This window comes from Bidens hawaiensis, unplaced genomic scaffold (genome assembly GCF_021521415.1).
Source record: "Bidens hawaiensis isolate Kalapana, Puna unplaced genomic scaffold, B.hawaiensis_p1.1 tig00015924_1, whole genome shotgun sequence".
NCBI lineage: Eukaryota > Viridiplantae > Streptophyta > Magnoliopsida > Asterales > Asteraceae > Bidens > Bidens hawaiensis.
The window spans coordinates 82,239-103,095 of record NW_027492431.1 but is presented as its reverse complement, the minus strand read 5'-3'; the positions used below and the strand labels follow the sequence as shown (position 1 = coordinate 103,095).

Here is a 20,857-nt window from a genome sequence, read left to right as displayed (position 1 = left end):
TGTTCGGTTCCATAGCTGACTCTACCCGCCGGTTACATATAAGGTATTAAATTTTAGTTTCGAACCTGACCCACATAACCAAAGTTAAAGAGATTTCAACTATGTCCATTCAAAATTCAAGATCCTCTTTGTCCATTTACTAACTCGTCTTCAGCTCTACGTTAAAAAATCGAGACGACGTGTTTTTTAACTCACCGTCTTCCCTCCATATTAGCTCATAACCCATCGCCTCCCCGCAATGTTAGCTCAAAACTCATCGTCTCCCCTCCATATTAGCTCAAAACTCGTCGCTTCCCCATTGTGTTAGCTAAAAAATTAAATCTAATAAATCTTGTTATTTAAAAAATTATATCTAAGGAAGGTACACATAAAATAATTTGATGGTATGCATGAGTTTTCTAAGGGGAAAATTCCCAAAATGGACATACTTTGAAAAGATATTTCACTTTTGTCCCCTAAATTTAGAATTCCAAAAATGTCCTCCTCTAACTCATCTTTAACGATGTGTTAGGAAATCTACGACTTGTTTGTAAAGATGCGTTAGACCTCCTAACACATCGTCAAAGATGAGTTACGTATCCAAACACATGGTCAACGACGTGGTAACATCTAAAACATATAGTTAAAGACGTGTTAGCCTCTTGTTTGATTTATTTTTAATATTATATTAATATATGTAATTCTACCTATATTTGTTTTTCTTATACCTTTTAATATATAAAGTTCTATATTATTTCAAATAAACTGATGGGACATACTTTTTTTTATCTACGAACCGACATAGACTCACTTAAACCCGAGCCGTGTCAAATTAATTTTGAAATGTTCGTAAAATTTGACCCCGCACAGTTTTAAATAAAACTTATGCCAACATATAGATAAAAATAAACATGTTTTATCGGTATATTCGAAGTAATATAAAACTTTATATATTAAAAGTTATAAAAAACAAATATAAATAGAATTAGTTATATTAATATAATATTAAAAAAAACAAACAAGAGGCTAACACGTCGTTGACCATGTGATTGGATACCCACCTCATCTTTGTCGATGTGTTAAGAAATCTAACGCATCTTTTGATGATGTGTTAAACACATCGTCAAAGATGAATTAGAGGGGGGACATTTTTTGAATTCTAAAATTTGATGGACAAAAGTGGAGTCGATTTCAAAAGTATGTCCATTTTAGGAATCTTCCTTTTTTTATTCTTTTTTGCATTATTATTATTATTATTATTATGTTTTTTCTTTCTTTTCATTTAAATTTTTTTTTTTTCATTATTTACTTTCTTTGATTTACGATCTACTTTTTCTTATCACGAGATTTTGGAGTAACAATCATAAAATATATGGGTGTTAATAATTAAGATTGTTGGTGACATTTTTTTAATTATGTGAAATTTCAACAAGAAAAGTGATTTTGAGTTGGTAAATATATGATCAGTGAGGTTAACAAGAATTCTTTCAAAAGAAAAGGGTTATAAGAATATAAAAAGAAAAAAGTAACAAATCAATCCCATGCTTCAACGACACTTCATTTTCTCTTTAACTTTAACAAATATCTCTCTTTAATTTTACAAATACCTTGCGTGCGTCCACGAACACATATATAATTAGTTATGTACCATGTTAATGTTGACTACGTACATTTGTGAAATGTGTTTGTAACTAGGTACTGCGACTTGCGCGACGGGCAACGACGTTAAACTATACGAAAAACTTAAACTAAGGCCGTCAATTTATGACACAAATCGGCATGTTAACACGACCCAACACGACATGAGTTTTAACATGTTTGGGTTTCAACTTAGCATGTTTGGTGTCATAAATAGGCAGACCTATATGAAATGTTTAAATTTGTATCCAAACAGGTTAAAGACATGATAACATGTTAGTAGCATGTGTAGATTTTTAATTTAAAAACAAATAAATAAATATAAACTCCTAAGTCCTAAACCTTAAGTTATGCTTACATATGAAATTTCGCTCATGCGCGACAGAACTCAAAACCAATATTTTATTTTTAATGGATGTTTTGATTTGATCCTATGGTTTTTGGTTTCAAATATGTTATGGGGTTGTGATTTTTTTGTTTCAAATATGTAGTGGATTATGTAGTTATTAAGTATTTTATGTTGGTTTCAAAAAAATTCATTATTTTCTTCCTTTGATTTATGATCTACTTTTTTTTATCACGAGATTTTGGAGTAACAATTATAAAATATACGAGTGTTAATAATCATGATGGTTGTATTTTTTTTAAATGGAATTTTTGTAATTATGTGAAATTTCAACAAGAAAAGTGATTTTGATTTTGTAGGTATATGATCAGTGAGTTTAACAAGAATTCTTTCAAAAGAAAAGAGTAAAAAAGAATATAAAAGGAAGAAAGCAACAAATCAATCCCATACTTCGATGCCACTTAATTTTCTCTTTAACAAATACATTGCTTACACGCACGAACACACATATATTTAGACTTTAGTTATGTACCATGTTAACTACGTACATTTGTAGAATATGTTTGTAACTAGGTAATACAAACACGCGTTGGGCCGCGCCATTAAACCATACGAAAAACTAGGATTGTTAATTTATGACAAAGACCTGTTAACACAACCCAACACGACCAACACGACATGGATTTTAACATGTTTGGGTTTAAGCTTAAAATGTTTTATGTCTTAAACAGGTTGACACGTTTAAGACATGTTTAAATTATGTCCTAACATGTTAAAGACATGTTACCCTGTTAGTAACATGTGTAGATTTTTAATTTAAAATAAATAAATAATATATACACTCCTAATGTCATGCTTACATAAGCCATTTCACTTGTGCCCGTCAGAACCGATATTTTATTTTAATGGATGTTATGATTTGCTTATGTGGTTTTTTGTTTCAAGTGTGTTATGGGTTTACGATTTTTTGTTTCAAATGTGTTATGGATTATGTATTTGTTAAGACTTTTATGTTGGTTTTAAAATTTTTTTGTTTCATTACACATGTATTATTAATTGAATCTTATGTCTCTTAACATGTTAACTTGTTACTAAACAGGTTCGTGTTTGGAAAAATTATACGATTAATTATAGTGTCGTGTTTATGTTTAGTATCACAAGTCATCGTGTCTTGTCTTATCGTTTCATACCTGACATGTTATGACAACCCTATCAAAAAATAGAAGCCAAAGCGTTAAACGACTCATGCATGTCGCGAAGCATTAACTCACTTGTCGCGGCAAGTTAAAATATAAATTAACAAAACTTAGACCAAAACGTAAACATATAAACCATTATCGTAGAAAAGAATAACAAAAAAGGCTAATTAATTATCTTGTACATTATCACGTATAATTTCGTTCTGAAAAAAACTTACAACGAAACGTAGATGAATTTAAGCATGTCATAATAATTTTCTCTGAATTTTATAAAAGATTATATTCCAAAAGTTATAATTGAAAAAAAAAATACTCAAACTTAATTAAATAATAAAATAAATTAAATTAAGGTTACAAAAAGAGTTGCATAAACTTGAGAATAAATATTCGAATATAATCTTTATTTATATAAAAAGGTTGAGAATAAAGATAAGAATGTATACTGTTGCATGTTTGACACCATTATAAAGTCTTTTGTGCTTAGGCTGAGGGGTGTGGGGGGCGCGAGAGGGGGCGTGAGTGGGGGCTCCAGCCAATAATATTGTGACGTGTGGCAGAGAGAGAAACTTGATAAGATGGGTGTTGGTAGTGGTGCTCGCGCCCCGGGACATGGTGTGGAGGGGCGCGAGAGGGGGCGCGAGCGGTTTTTTTTTTTATTTTTTTATAAATGTATTAAAAAAACGTATTATTAAAAAAACTCAAAAATTATTTAAAAAAACACACATTTTTTTGAAAATTCATAATAAAAAAAAACATACTAAAAATTAAACAAACAATAATATTTAATAATAAAACTAATCTAATACAAGATCATCTGGTCGGGTTATATTTAACTTTCGATAAATATGATACAGTCGATAAACTTTCGATAAAATGATAACATAAAAGTTTGTTTAGTTACATATGATACAGTTTATCCGACAAAGAAAATGTTAATCATTTTATTTGACATTTTGACTTACTTTTAAAACTATATATATACGTCTATATGTATGCATGCATGAATGTAGTTATATATGTGTATGTACTATGTGTCTATATATCATAATGTATGTACGTGTGTATATATAATATATATTATATGCATGTGTGGGTGTGAATTGCTGATATGATATGAAAATTCATAATAAAAAAACATACTCAAAAATTTTTTTTTTTAATACACAAAGAGCCCAACGGCTCTATTTACGCAACCCAAGACACCTTTACGCCCATTCCCAGCCGCTACTGGCCTTGCGCCTGCCTCTTTTTCTGCGCTCGCGCCCCTCTCGCGCCTCGGTGGTGTGGTGCTCGCGCCCCGGGGCGCGAGCGGATGGGCTCACGCGCCCCCTCTAGCGCTCCACACCCCTCAGCCTTACAAATGGTAGCTTATAATTGTCTTTTCATAATTCATCCCTTTCATCTTCAATTTGTTGTCTTTCCAATTCTCATATCATTTTCGATTTTTTTTGCTAGTTTTGATACCGAAAAGAAAATATATAAAAAATTACAATGTTCACACACTTTCACATGCATCCATTAAATATAATTGACTTGTGGGCAGAGCAACTGCAACATGAAAAAGAGTATGAAGAAGAGGAGGATGAGAATGTGGATTTAACTGCACAACAAAATTTCCAGTGTTCTTATGACATATGTGGCAAAAATATCGAATGGCTTCATAGGTATTATTATAAATGTAGCCAATGTAATTATGTCTCTCATAAGTTTTGTGCGGAGCTTCCGGAAACATTGGAAAACATTTGTCAAGTTGATCATTCCATGAGTCTTATCCTTTATACATTGTGGTGTAGTATTTGTCGCAATGAATCTTGGTACCTGCTTAGTTATTATTGTTTGGGATGCGGTTTTAACATTGATGCAGATTGTGCAACGAAAATGCTACGGACAAATATCATTCACCATCCTAGCCATAAACATCCATTAGTTGGCATCGCCAAACGAATTTTATGCGAGTGTGATGCGTGTGGGAATGAACATAAAGGGATCTTCTATCATTGTCCCACATGCGCCAACTCTTACATACATAGTCATTGTGCTTTCCTACCAAAACAATTGCATATCCAACATATGACAAATGATTTTTTCTCCCATATTCATCCACTCTCCCTAGCTTATTCTTTTCCAGAAGCAGATCAAGAATCTAGATTTTTCCCACGGTGTAGGGTATGTAGTAAAAGATTTTCTAATCAATATCTTTGGGTTTACAAATGCGCAAAGTGCATATACTATGCCCATCTTGATTGTGCAACATCAAGAAATGAGCCATTCATGTCCATACTTACATCTCCAGGTACGTAGCTAGATCTACATAATATGTTTATGTTATAGTGGTTCTTCATTGATGTTTAATTTAATAATGCGTACTCTTTTTTATCAAGTACAGGCAAAACCCTTAAAAATTATGAAGATTCTCAACATCCTGATCTTCTTCATCTCCCCTTCCCTGATCCATCTTATAGCATACTAAAACATGTGTTTTTCAAGGAAAATGAAGATAGTGCGTTAGAGGTCACTAAAACACATATTAGTCATCAACATCCACTAATTCTTGAGGATGCACGATTCACTGATATCACAAGCCCTACCTCCTCAAGAATAAAATCAATATCCTACCATGACCCTATGAAAAAGAATGAACTTTTATGTGACGGGTGTCTGAGACCAATTACGACCAGGCCAGTTTACGTCTGCGCTAATGAAGACAGTCATTGTAACTTTGTGCTCCATGAGTGGTGTACCCGACTACCTACTAAACTAAAAGATCACCCTGGTCACCCACAACATACCCTAGTTTTCCATTCAAAATTCCCTAGTATGTTATTTGGAGTATTTAAATGCAATATTTGTCACTTAACTTGCAACGGATTTGTCTACAATTGTGAGGGATGCGGATATTGTATTGATGTTAATTGTGCCTTCTTACCTAAAGAAATCACTCATGCCTTTCATCCAAATCACCTCCTATTAAGAGTTCAAAACATACACGGTTTCAATGGTCTTTCCTGTAAAATGTGCGCGTACACATTTTCGAGGCATGATTTTGCATTTTGTTGTCATGTTTGTGATGATATTTATCTACACACAAAATGCGCTTTGTTAATAACCGAGACAACTACACACAAGTGTGACAAGCATCCTATGAAGCTGAAATACTTTCCCGTTGAGAACCATAAGAGTGAATATTTTTGTGAAATTTGCGAGGGGGAATTTAATCCTAATCATCCATTCTATCATTGTCATGAGTGTATGCAATCTATACATCCGGCTTGTGCTCGATCAATACTTCAGTATGAAACACATGTTGGTACCTTCAGGGGTGATAGAGCCATTCATAGGTTTGTAAATGTGAAATTTGGGGGAACATGACAATTGTAAAGTGCATCCACACCCCCTTTCATTCCGTCAAGGGATTGCAAGAGATGGTGTATGTGACATTTGTAGTTATAGACTCCAGTACAAAATGATCTTTAAGTGTTTATATTGTGAGTTTGCAATTTGTTACAACTGTGTGAACTTAAGCTTGAGTGAATAACATATTGTATATGATTGGTTATTTTCTGTAATGTATTCCCTTCTTTATTTATGAAAAAATGTTGTAAGCAAACTAAATTTAGTTAATGCATCGTGTCCTCACATTTGTAATTCAATTTTTCTTTTGTTAATTATTTCGAATTTCAAGTACCCTAAGTTCTGAATTACATAGACAACACTTCAGTGCTATTGGGATTAAGGCTTGCGTATCGACTCGTGAAAAAGCTCGATCGAGCTGCCCTCAAACGGGCCCAAGCCTAAAAGCAACTCATTTAATAAACGACCACTTGTCCGAGTTTCACTTATCAAGCTCAAGTCAGCTCATGAGTCTATCATATATATAATTTTTAAAATATATAATAATAGTAACAGTTAAATAATATAAATAATGTTATGATTAAATAACTAAAAAATAACTAATATATAACGTTATTTATGAAAAAATAACTAAATGTTAAATCATGGATTGGACTTGTCAAGCACATATTCTAAATGTGAAGGAGCTTAGGAAGATGATGAGAATCCAAGCTCTTCATTGTCACGTTATTTATTGTCAAAACGGGCGGAAAATAAATGTTATTTTGGTATTAGCGTCTCGTTCGCAAGCCCTCAGGTGTGTATACATGCTCAACATTTTTTGTTTCCAATATATTATGTATTAACCGTACTTGATTCATAAGTAAACGGGCCTTGACATTTGACCCACCTAGAGGTGCACAAAGAAACATGTTTTGCTGATTAGGAACAGACCTGAACCGTAGAGTTGAAATAGGATATACTTTGAATCTATTTGAACTTGATCAAAACACTGTTTCAAACGGGTCGAGCCCTATTCTTCGACTTTCTTCCATCCGTTTCCCACAAAAAAATACTTTCTGACTTTTTGAAATCGGTCAGACCCAAACAGAACCGGTCAAAATCCACTTTTAAACAGGTCAAACCATATTATTGACTTTCTTCAACCCGCTTCCAACAACAACCGGTTTTGAATTTTTGAAATTGGTCTAACACGACCTGGGCCTCTCAAAGTCCAATTTCAAACGAGTCGAACTCTAGTGATTCCAACCAAAACCGATTTTAACTTTTGTTGACCCAAACCGGAACATGTATTTGCACCTCTAGACACGTCTATTATAAATATAGCAGATCTTTTCTAGGACCACTCGGGCCTCATGGGTCTGGTAATGGGCTGGGTCATGCTTGACAGGTCCAATCCACAATTTAACATTTTCACCATTCAATAATACGTTTCCATGTACTTATATCTCCCTTGGGGTATGGACTTAAACAAAAGTGGTCGTTTTAATTAGCGAATGCGGAGACACTGATTATGAAGGATTTCTTGGAGGTGTTCATAAATCTGTTATGGCGTTAGTAATACTAACGGCCAACTTAATGCCAACAGAATTTACCCGTTTTCAGACGTGTGGCCCAAAGACGGTTCTAACATTATTCAAACACCCGATCAGTTTAGTGTTGCCGACATTCGCGGGTCGTTGGTAAAACTTGGAGTTCTCAAGGGATAAATTATCATTGATGTGTTTTTCTTGTTCTTTTTATGCAACTTCATAGAACTATAAGGACCTGGAAAGTGTTGGGTCTTTTTTGGGAGTTGTATTGATCAAATCTTGAGGAATAAAGCCATTGTTAGTTCTTGGGATTTTTTTTATCTTATTTATTTATTTTTTATATATTTTAACAATTTGTTTTTGGTTTTATTCTATTTTTTTGGTTTTGCTTATGTGGTTTGTTTATGGGAAAATTCCCAAAATGAACATAATTCAAAGAGATTCCATTTTTGTCCACTAAATTTTAGAATTCCAAAAATGTCATCCTCTAATTCATCTTTGACGATGTGTTAGGAAATCTAACGCATCTTTGACGACTTGTTTGTAAAGATGTGTTAAACCTCTTAACACATCGTTAAATATGAGTTAGGTATCCAAACGCTATGGTCAACGACGGGTAGCATCTAAAACACATAGTCAAAGAAGTGTTCGCATCTTGTTTGTTTTCTTTTTAATATTATATTAATATAACTAATACTACTTATATTTGTTTTTCTTATAACTTTTAATATATAAATTTTTATATTATTTCAAATATACTGATGAGACATACTTATTTTTACCTACGAACCGACAACTTAAACCCAATCCGTGTTAAATTAATATTGAGATGCTCATAAAATTTGACCCCACACGGTTTCAAATAAAATTTATGCCAACATATAGATAAAAATAAACTTGTTTTATCGGTACATTCAAAATAATATAAAACTTTATATATTAAAAGTTAAAAATAAATATAAGTAAAATTAGTTACATTAATATAATAATATAATATTAAAAAAACAAGAGGCTAACACGTCGTTGACCATGTATTTGGATACATAACTCATCTTTGACGATGTGTTAAGAAGTTTAACGCATCTTTGACGATGTGTTAGGAAGTCTAACGCATCTTTGACGATGTGTTTTACAAGCACGTCGTCAAAGATGCGTTTGATTTCCTAACACATTGTCAAATATGAGTTAGATGAGGACATTTTTGGAATTTAAAATTTGGGGAACAAAAGTGGAATCGTTTTCCATAGTAGTTCCATTTTAGGAATTTACCCTTTTCTAAATCATATTATTGTCAATAATCCAATATACAAGAACTTAAAACCAATTAAATTTAAAATACTCAAATTTTTTTTAATTAAGTTTTGGATCCATATATTTTGTAAGATAGGGTGGGATTTTTTTAGCTAACACAGTGGGAAAGTAACGAGTTTTGAGCTAACATGGAGTGGAGACGATGGGTTTTGAGCTAACATGGCGGGGAGGCGACGTGTTATGAGCTAATATGGAGGGGAGACGACGAGTTAAGAAACATGTCGTTTCGATTTTTTAACTTAGAGACGAAGACGAGTTAGTAAAAGGATAAAGGTGAATTTAAATTTTAAAGGGACATATTTAAAATCTTTCCCTACAAATGAGAAATTTTAAAAATTTTCTCTTATTATCCCCAAGACTAGATATTAAAAGTTTTAAATTATATTAACAAAGATAATGAACTTAAAAAGGTGTAGTTTAATGAACACAACCGATTTTAAATGAACTAACGTTTAAGAACATAAATGAATCAGCGTTCACCGTGTTTGTCTTTTCCATTGCATATATATAAAAGATGATATTAGGGCCAGCCCTAATGTATTACAAAGCCAGACTAAAGCTTTAGGCCCTACAAATTTTGAGGCCTCAATTTTTTAAAATATTTATATGAATTATAAAACCATTATATGATTTAGTTGTCAATATGGGCATTTTACTCAGCTGGTAAAGTGACATGCATATAACCTTAGTGGCCAAGGATCGAACCACACTTATAAGGCCGTGCGCAGTAGGACGAGGGTTGAGGCGAGAAGAAGGGGGAACACCGCCCCCCACACGATATGTGTGCGAAAAGAGGCGGGGGTGGGGGGTTGTCGCCGACTTGGTTTAAAAATAATAATATTATATTATTATGACCGTTACAACGGTAAAAAAAATAATTAATTAAAACAATATATATATATATATATATATATATATATAAACATACACCTTCTTCTCCATTTTATATCCACTTTATACACAATTCATACTCAAATTCTTACAAAAATTTAACAAAATGAATCATAGAAACAACCCGAACCAACCAAACCACCCATTCCCTGCTTTCGGTCAACTCCATGGTTCGCAAAACCAACCGAACGTGAACTTACAATGGAACCCGATGAACCCGATAAACCAACCGAGCTATCCGTTTCAATTTCCCGACCCGAACGTAAACATGTACGCCAACTATCTCATGCCCGAAACTTTATGTCGGCATTCGGGTCTACACCACCGAAGTCGAAGCCGGAGACAGTGCCGGAGACGCAAACAGCGCGGGCCTCCGGTTCAAGCCAAAAGCCGACCCGTAAGCACAAAAACAAACAACCGGGAGAGCCTATGGTGCAACGTGATTCATACAAGCAATGGAGCGAGGAGGAGGTGGTGGCCATCGCAAGGGCTTAGATCGTCATTTCGGAGGATCCCAACGTCGGTAAGTTTTTTAATATTAAGTATTTATTAAAAATGTATTTAGTGTTTATTAAATGTATACTAATTGTGACAAATAATTTTAATTTGTAGCTAACTTTCAAGCCACCAGAGTGTTTTGGAAGAAAGTATTTGAAGCTTGGCTCGCGATAACCGGTAAACCCGAAGACTACCGGGGGAAAGAAGCGGTTCAAGTCCACTGGAAGGCTTAACGCCGATTGTCAAAAATTTGCCGGGATAATTAACCGGTTGCAGGGGCCCGGCTGGCGTAGCGGGCATAACGACGACGACATTATAACTCAAGCCTTGAACGACTTTCGAGCCCAAGGCCAAAACGATGGGCGGTACGGGAAACCGTTCAAGTATTTAAATTGTTGGAAAAAACTACGCTTTTGCACGAAATGGAACGGGGCACCAACCGTTCCAGTCTCCCGACGAGCCGGCTCATCCCGGTCTTCAAAAAAGTTGAAGACATCGTCGTCGACAAATCCGAGCACACCAAATACACCCTCCGATGCTCGTAGCTTCTTCGTGGACGACGCGGTTAATTTAACCAACGAGGTTAATTTAGCCGACGACGAAGAAGTACAGGAGTTGCCTCAACCACGCGGGAGATCGAGAAAAAATAAGGGGGAAGGTTCGTCGTCAACACGATCAATACGGCGCCCAATGAAGACGTCGGACAATTAAACGATGTAACATCCTAAAATTTCAAGTAATAATATTATTGCTTATAATAACCGAGTTCACTTGATTTGGTAAAGAAACAATAAAATAATGAAGGGAAGATAGGTAGGCTAATTAAGGGAATTAATCATGGACTAAAAAAGAAAGATGGGCGTTAGGTTCATGGGCTTAAGGGAGTATAAATACCACTTAAACCCTAAATCTTTCCATTTCCATCCACTCTACACATTTGCCTACACCTTAAAACACACACTTAAGCCAAATATACCTCCCTTAGCCGGCGGCCACCATCCGAACCCAAAACCAAGCTTTGTAATATTGAATCTTCGATCATACAAGTAAGCTAACAAGTCCTAGATCACGTACCAAGCTACACACGGTTCGGAGAGAATTCTAAAGGTACGTTTTAAGCTTAAATGTTACATTTTTATGAACGTTTTGCCTTGAAACTTGACCCTAGAATAGATCGGGTCTAGATCTTTCACAAAAATACAAACTTGATGATTAAAAATGGATGAAATGGACTCATATAGGTATAAACGGTTCATAAAGGAAACCTTAGAGCCTAGAACGTTTTAACCCTACAAAGGTTTGAGCTTTATGTCTAAAACGGGTTAGATCTTGAAGCCGGGGTGGTAATGGGTATAAAACAGTTATGAATGATGGCAAAAGGGGTTAAAAGTTCATGAATTGAACCTTAAAACAGTAACTGGGCAAGGTAGAAACATAAAAATGAAAAGATGAGTTGAACTGGGGGTTTTCGGTCAAGATTGAGGGTTCTCGGCCAGATACGGGATCTCGGTCAACGAGAGTTCTCGGTGACTGGGGTTCTCGGTCAATATGAGATCTCGGTCAGATCAGTGTTCTCGGCCATCTCTGTTCTCGGTTCTCTGTTTGGATTTGGGCCTGAGTCCAGTTGGGCCCAGATACCATAATGGACAGTTGGGCCTGAATCAGCTAAGTCCACATGAAGCTAAGCCCATATCCAATTTAGACAAACTAGCCCATTATCTTGGAGCTTATCTAGACAAGCCCAACTTAGATAATGATTTGAAATGATAATGGAAAACGTGTTAAGACAGTTAATGAAAATAAAAATTTTTCAAGCTGACCAGGCATTTTAACTCCAGCCAGGGGCTCTGCCCCTTGGACCCCGCTAGGGGCTGCCGCCCCTAGAACCCCGCTGCCAGGGGCGCTGCCTTCGGACCCCGTTCGTTGTGGGTTATATAAAGATAGAAATACGATATGAGTAGTAGTAGTTAATTGATACATGTAAATATTATACAGTTAGCCGTGCACAACTCAATAAGGGAATAACGATTAACGGAGAACGTAACCACATTCAGGTGAGTTTCTAGCCCCATTTCCTTGTTATGTTTTCGGGGCTGTGTGCATACTCGATGTGATGGTTAATACACTTACCTTAATTGGTAAGTGTATGCCTTATATGGTTTATATGTTATGTATGATATCTCAAACGTGAATGAAAGCTTGTCGATGCGTGAACGATCTTCGGATATTGCACGTGCCAACACGGTAGGTATGTTTATGATAGATGAATGTGTATGATAGATATATGTACAATATATGAATATGTATGAATAATTAAAGAATGTATGTATGTTATGGGTATGTAAAGACAATATGTACGAAGATGAAGAAAGAGGGACCAGACCCTAATAATATCTGAGATAAAGAAGAAAGGGACCAGACCCTAATAATATCTGAGATAGAGAAGTAAAAAGGGACAGGACCCTAATAATATCTGAGATAGGGAAGTAAAAAGGGACAGGACCCTAATAATATCTGAGATAGACAAGAAAGAGATCAGACCCTAATAATATCTTAGTTAGACAAAGGAAAGAGGGACCAAACCCTAATAATATCTGAGATAGAAAAGGAAGGGATCGGACCCTAATAATATCTGAGATAGAAAAGGACGGTAATTTATATAGTATGAAAGTATAAAGTACGAACGTATGTATAAACTTATGAAATGAAAATGAATTAGTAAAGTAATTATTATGTATCTTCGGATGCATAATGGAAGGTAAGTGTATGTATTGTATTATGTGTGATTAACTAGAACTCACTCAGCGTAGCTAACTTTTAGTATGCACGCAGGTGAGTAGGATGAGACAGCTCGCTTGAGGGGACACGCGGCATTGAATAAGAGGCTGGCATCGGAAGACTCAAGATGTTTAAGTTTAATGTTTTGTTTATTGTGAAGGACGAGAGGTTGTATTATGATAAGTTATGGGTGTTATGAAATGTTTTATGAAAGTTTTTATATTACGCGAATGTTTTTATTAACTCTGAGGATTAGAACTATGTTGATGAGTAAATCCAACGTCTAAACGTGAGGCACCGGTAACGGGGCCTTACAAACGAGTTGGTCGGTCGTTTGGAAACAAATGCCGCAGAAATATGAAACAAGCTTAGAGCATCCAACAAACACCAAGAAAAGCTGGCCCAGACGTTGAAATTACGTCAAATGAAAGAAGACTACGAATTCCTCATATCGGAGGGGTTTCACGTGGAGGCCGCGTTATTGCATCAACGACGACGTGAAAAAATGCGCGAATATTACGGATATTAGTTTTTTTTTTTAGTTATGTATTTTTTTTAATTATATATTTTTTTAGTTGTATATTTTTTTTTTTGTATTTCTTTAGTTTAATTATAAAATATAAAAAGAACATAAATAAAAAAGATACTGTGGGCCTAGTTTGTAGCCCCTACACCATTACACCCTAAAAACAAATTTTCATCTTTTGCTGACTGGGCGTCACGTGTCGCAATTCGCCTCTATTTATAGCCCCTTCACTACGCATAGTCTAAGCTTTCGGTATTTTTGGTTTTTATGGATGTGTTACGGGAGGGAAACAACTCGCCAGTTACCCCATATTTATTGTGTGTAAAAAATATTTTTATCTTTCTCATTAATTCAATAGTTTTTTATAGTACTTCACAAGTACTTTTATTTTGTTAATTATACCTATAGATTAAAACCAATTTGTCGGTGCCACAGGAGGTGCCTTTTGTTAGTTTTTGTATTGTTTTCTTCAAGTCATGGTGAATTTAAGTCAATTATGTTTGTGTAGCGTAGTGGTTGTTATATTCTTTGTTTAGTCTTAAGCCAACTTGCAGCCCAGCTTCGAAGCTTGAGGCTTAGACTTCTTCACTTTTTTTTATTATGTTATATTTTTTATTATTTTATGTGTTTCTTTTGTTTTGAGCATTTTAGTTTGACGAATTTGTTATTTAGGTTTATTTCTAGAACCGTAACAACATATCTAACACCGGCTGAATTCATGTCGACTCACTTTCGCAATGTCTGAGTTTTATCATCACCCTGGTTTTTTCTATCGAATAAACATCACTTTAAATATGTTATGTTTTGTATTATTAGCTATACGAGTGCTACCACTATTATTATTATGGACTTCTACTAACTTTTAGGTTTAGTGTCATACGTAACAAACCTACTGATACCGACCAAATTCGGGTAATTTTGATCATAAGTTGTATTTGTCGTTCCCGTTTTGGACGTTTACAGATTTATCCGATTGATTTAGTGTCGGTTTCGTAAGGAACTTAGTCGAAACCGACTAAGTTTGCGTCGATTCATATCATTTTGATCATAAGTTGCACATTTGTCGTTACCGTTTTGGACGTCTATAGATTTATCCGGTTGATTTAGTGTCCGTGTCGTAACGAACTTCATCGATACCGACCAAGTTTACGTCGTTGTGCCGCCGCAACGCGACGGGATTACCTAGTTAAAGATTAATTCAATAGCTTGAGTCTATATTGTAGTTTCCAATTAGTACAACCAAAATTAGTTCGAGTTTAAAAGATTACAATTTAATATTGTACTAGTTATAACACTTATTTTTATCAAATGTGTAACTGTGTGGTGTCGTCTACAAGATGTTTTTCAACATCTTCCAATCAAGTAATTTTCATGTTGCGCGAAATGTATTCACATTTTGGTTGGTTACTTTTAAAAACAAATATGACATTATAATGCACTGAAATAATTTGTATGAAGAATAATGAAATTATTTGGGTTTTATATTTAACTTATTCACTATATGAACGTGAAGTAGAAGGAATAAAAATTTGTAACGAACGGCCAACTTTTTCTCTTGGCATATGCCTTGGATTTTTTATTCGCTTTATGCCATAAAAAAAAATGTTGGGCGGCGCCTCTCGACGATATAATATAATAATCATACAATCATCATCTGATCATCTCCAAACAAAAGCTTCACATTGTGATCTCTCATATTTTAAGCTTCCTCTACACAAGTCCAAAGAATTCAGTCACTTTGTTCCCTTGATTTTTAAGAAGACGAAGATGTCGGCTGCTGGCAGAGTGAGTGAGTCATCCTCCACCTCTTCATCGTGTCAACTTTACACCATTTCTCATCTTCCAATACTGTCGGCGTTTCTTCCTATATATATATATATATATACATATATATCTTGCACCCCAAACCCACCACTCACCGGAGTTTATTTCCCGTCCACTACAACATGCAGGTACCGTATAATTAATAACCCTCTTCATATTATAATTTTATTTCATCAATTATGAAAGTTGTTTGAATTCATGTTAAATATAACAGGAGATTCGTGATTTGAGTTCGTCTTATCAGAAATCAACCAAAGATAAATCACCAGAAGCTCACCATGAGAAGCAGGTAACCTATAATCCTCTGTCGGGTTTTGTGGTTTAATTTTGCTTGTTCATACGATTATTGTAACTATTCTTGGATTTACGATAGGATGAATGTGACCGGAGTTCATCTGCTGCAGACCAAAGTCATCATAAATCCACCAAACATCACTCGCCAGAACACCGCCACAAGATGCAGGTACAACACTCACGATCGTTTTGTCGTTTCATTTTGTTATTTGCAACTGGCACTTGAAAAGATAAATAAATTAGATTGTAATAATTCATTTCAAATTATAAATTAATTTAGAACGACGACTTTCTTGTATCTACGCTATCGCCCTCCTCAAATTTGCACCTGGTATATCTTGGGTGAAGTAAATACCGCGACTTCTAACTTCGTTGCGGGTGGAATGAGGCACACGACGTCTCACACCCTAGTTTTGGCCGGGTTCCGTTGCATTTACAACGGAGGTGGGAGGGTTGGCCATCAAAAGTTTTTTATTTTTAATTTATATTAAAATATTAAAAATTGTAATAATTGTGTAATGATTGAACGAGTGTTAGTGAGTTATTTTATTACTACGTCACTTTTTGCAAAATTAATCATTGCTAAATGGGACGCCATTTCACAACTCCTGGTTATGCTTAGACCTTAGTCCACTACGTGTGGTTTAACAGAGAAGTAACTATGAAGTGACATATGGCATATGAATTTTAAAAAAAAAAGAGTATTTTCAGCATGAACTATAATGATATTTTCAGCATTATAAATGTTTTATACATTATTATCATTAATTATATTTTCGGGGTGAATTATTCTCGGCTTATAAGCTATAGGTCATGAGATTATTAACGGCATAATAGTAGTATGAATTTTTTCATTCAACGAATTGTATTTTTTTATCTTTTAAATTAAAAAAAATTGAATGCACACAAATTGATTAATGAATACATATAAACTGTAATAGGGTAAGCGTGAGCTAACCACACATACAATAGACACCGGAAAAGGAAGAAGCAAGATAAACAGAAAAATCACACACGGGTATCAATCCGTAGAAGGCAAAATGCCTCATTCAGCAGAAGATTATGTCTTTGCACAATTCAAGCAAGTTGCCGACAACGAACTCGGCCTGTTTGCCGTCTTTGACGGTCATTCAGGTCAAGAAGTTCCTGAATACTTACGCTCACATTTATTCAACAACATCATAAACGAGGTAAAGATCATACCATCACACAATCCATATAACGTATATTTAAATTTTAATGAAGTTTATTATGATAACTTCAATGATAGCCCGACTTTTGGATGGAACCAGAGGAAGCCATAAAAAGAGCTTATGCGTACACTGACTCCACGATAATGAACAAAGCGATCAAGAAGCGAAAAGGGGGTTCAACCGCGGTTACCGCAATCTTGGTCAATTGTGAAAAGTTAGTGGTGGCTAATGTTGGTGACTCGCGTGCGGTTATCTGTCAAGACGGTGTGGCTAAACAGTTATCGGTTGATCATGAACCTAATAAGGAGCGCAAAGTTATTGAAGAAAAGGGTGGATTTATAACAGAATTTCAAGGTATCCTGTTGTGAAAGTCTTTTTCTCAATCTCTATAATGAATAATTTAAAATTTATAGACTGGACCAGATAACGCTAATAAGGGGGTGTTTGGGATTTCTTATTTTGCCTCCTTATAATTTTTCATTAAGTTAATAAGTTACAAAAGTATAACTTATGGAACTTTTTCTCTCACTATATAAGCAATCCTAAACACCTTATTATTTTTCAAAAAGTTTATAAGTTGTAAGGAGGTGAAAATAAGCAATCCTAAACACCCCCTAAGCCTTACCTAACAATTATAATTTTTTTACATAAATATTAGGGGTTGTTAGAATATAATGGTTATGTGGTCCGGTCTATATTATTATTCATTGTAGAGATCGAGAAATATACAAATTTCCATGGCATAGGTTCAATACCTATACCTATCATTATGTTTTTTATATGACTTCATTATGTTTTTTATATGACTTTCAAGATTATTGAAATAAAAAATATGCACACTTATTTACCATTTTTTGAGCTAATCAAGATTGTTGGTGTGTGTAGGGGATTGTGCGCGTGTTGATGGAAATTTAGCAATGTCAATGGCGTTTGGTGACCGAAGGTTAAAAGAACACATCAGTTCAGAACCGGATGTGTGGGTAGGTGACGTGGATGATGAGAGTGAGTTTATGATATTGGCGAGTGATGGTATTTGGAAGGTTATGTCAAATGAAGAGGCTGTGGATTGTGTGAAGGACGTGGAGGATCCGCGATTAGCAGCAAAGCGGTTGATCAAAGAGGCGTTGATGAGGAAGAGTAGGGACGATATTTCATGTATTGTTGTTAGGTTTCAATGATTATGCTATTGAGAGTTTGAATGTTTTATGTATAGTTTTGAGGCTTGATCAACGTAATGTAGGTGTTTTCATTTCGTCTCTTTTGGATTTTGAACTCAATTATCCGGTGATGTATGTCGGAAATACAATAACAAATTTGATCTTTTAAATTTAGTTTCTACAACCGGTGCGTAAAAGTTAAGTCGGGTGTTTGTGACACAGATCACTCCCATGAATGTTGGGTTTGTGATACAGATCAAACCCATGAATAACTAAATATAATAACGTTACTCAAAATTACACAAATGAAAAGAAAAATAGCATTTAACACAAAATTAGTAACTTAAATTTTGACACATGAATAACTGGAAATATTAACGTTACTCAAATCACAAATGAAAAGAAAAATAACATTAAAACACAAATTTAGTAACTAAAATTTCATAACATAGTGACTAAAAAACTCAAAATGTGAGTAATTTCATCGCCATGATTGTTACATAGGTTGTCATGCCAATTAGTTGAGTGTCATCATAGCCTAAATTGATGATTTAAGAGAGACCAAGAACAACAAAAAGAATTGGCATTGAGACGGATTGCTCCACCGCGTCAACAATCAACAGTAAAACACTGCCACACCACCATAGTATCACCGTCTAATTGCCTCCATCACGACTCTATCAACCAACCGCCTGCCATTGCCATCATGCATCCTCAACATCCAACAACAAAACACCACCAGGGCATCCTTGACAGCCAGTGACGGAGGCAGAAACTTTTTCTTATGGGTTCGGAATTTTCGATGCTAGATTTTTTTTTCCGGTGTCCAAGTTTCCGTGCCTGAATGGGTCGGGTCGAGTTGATCATTTGGTTAGATAAATAAAATGTAATATCACAATCATAGCAAAGATATATCTTTATCATTCAATAAAATACAAAGTCATTATATATAAGGACTTTGCATATTATAATTTTTCTTACTTGTTTTCATGTTATGAAAATATCTTCAATCGCGACTTTGAAAAATAACTCATTAGCAATACAACAAATACAAGCATCATTAATATAATGTCACCCAAATGATTATGCAAATCCGACTTCACATGTTTCATTGAAGAAAAACACTTCTCAAACGATAGACCAACAGGTATTGGTTGTTGGCGATGGCTGAAACCTTGAGACGAACGGTGACGAAAAAATTTGATCGGTTGCTGAGTCGATAGCTGATGTTTTTATTTGTTTATTAACTAAACTTTTTATAAGCAATGAGTACGAATATACTTTTCTAAAACGATAATGGGTTCACTCGCCGAAAAAGAATGATTTCGCTCGTTAATTCAACACTATAGGTTATATATAAAACTGAAAAAGGACCGGGTTCGGCCGAACCCGGTGGTGATGGTGTGGCTCCGCCACTGTTGACCGCCCCGTGACGGTGTTAGGTATTTTTTTCCTACAGGTTCGGGATTTTTTTGGTGCTTATTACTATCCGACGTTAAAGTTTTCAGGTCCAAACGGGTTTGGTCAGGTCAAACAAATAGCCAAAATTGGTCTGCTTTCTTTTTAACCTTTCGCCAATCAAACAAAAATGATAAACATATACACAATCAAACAAAAATTAACCCTTGATGTTTTTGTACTCACATTGGATTTAGAAATCGAAATCAAAGATAGATGAATGGTGGATTATGATTGGTGATTTTGAAATTTGAAAACGAAATCTAGATTGATGTAGTCGAGTCGATTGTCATATGTTGAGGAGGGCTAATTTACTGAACAGTTCCAAACTGCTAATCGCATGAATGATCAGTCTATTCTCTTTTTCTTTTTTTCTTTTCTTTTTAATATTTCTTATTTAACTCTGTTTTAGGTTTTATATGTTTTAATTGAGTTATTGTCTTATTGACCTACTTTTAATTGCTTCTTTGGCCTTCCCTATAAATAATTGTGTTATTTATTTGGCCTAGTGTATAATTTGATTTAGTAACTTTTATTATTTCTTTTATAGCTTTTTAGATTATATAAAAAATTAATTGTCAAAAGTTTATGAACTAAAATTTGCATAATAAATGGGGTCAAATGTCTCATTTGTGTGGTACAATACTTATTTATACGTAAAACCCGAAAAATATAGATTGGTTTCGGGTGAATCCAAATCTCAACATTTCGAGTGAATCCAAATCTCAACACCTAGCTTCACCAATACTGACTTATTTGTATGGTACAGTACTTATTTATACGTAAAACCCGAAAAATATAGATTGGTTTCAGGTTAATCCAAATCTCAAACACCTTGCTTCACCAATACTTATCTATAGAGGATCCAAACCTTAACACCTA

General features: G+C 34.7%; 1 protein-coding gene across 1 annotated transcript; it reads left to right on the top strand.

The window, feature by feature from the left end:
• Positions 1-16,046: 16,046 nt before the first annotated feature.
• LOC143550098 (putative protein phosphatase 2C 39) lies at positions 16,047-18,589 on the top strand. Its single transcript, XM_077040827.1, has 5 exons — positions 16,047-16,162; positions 16,247-16,336; positions 17,109-17,357; positions 17,438-17,714; positions 18,246-18,589. Exons 2-5 carry the CDS (start codon positions 16,331-16,333, stop codon positions 18,536-18,538), a joined length of 825 nt encoding a protein of 274 aa, XP_076896942.1. The 5' UTR covers positions 16,047-16,162; positions 16,247-16,330; the 3' UTR covers positions 18,539-18,589.
• The last annotated feature ends 2,268 nt before the right edge of the window (positions 18,590-20,857 follow it).

Excerpts from the sequence above, each read along its gene's own strand:
- LOC143550098 (XM_077040827.1), top strand. Across the intron at positions 17,358-17,437 it reads TCAACAACATCATAAACGAG|CCCGACTTTTGGATGGAACC; the intron begins GTAAAGATCATA and ends CTTCAATGATAG. Across the intron at positions 17,715-18,245 it reads ATTTATAACAGAATTTCAAG|GGGATTGTGCGCGTGTTGAT; the intron begins GTATCCTGTTGT and ends TGGTGTGTGTAG.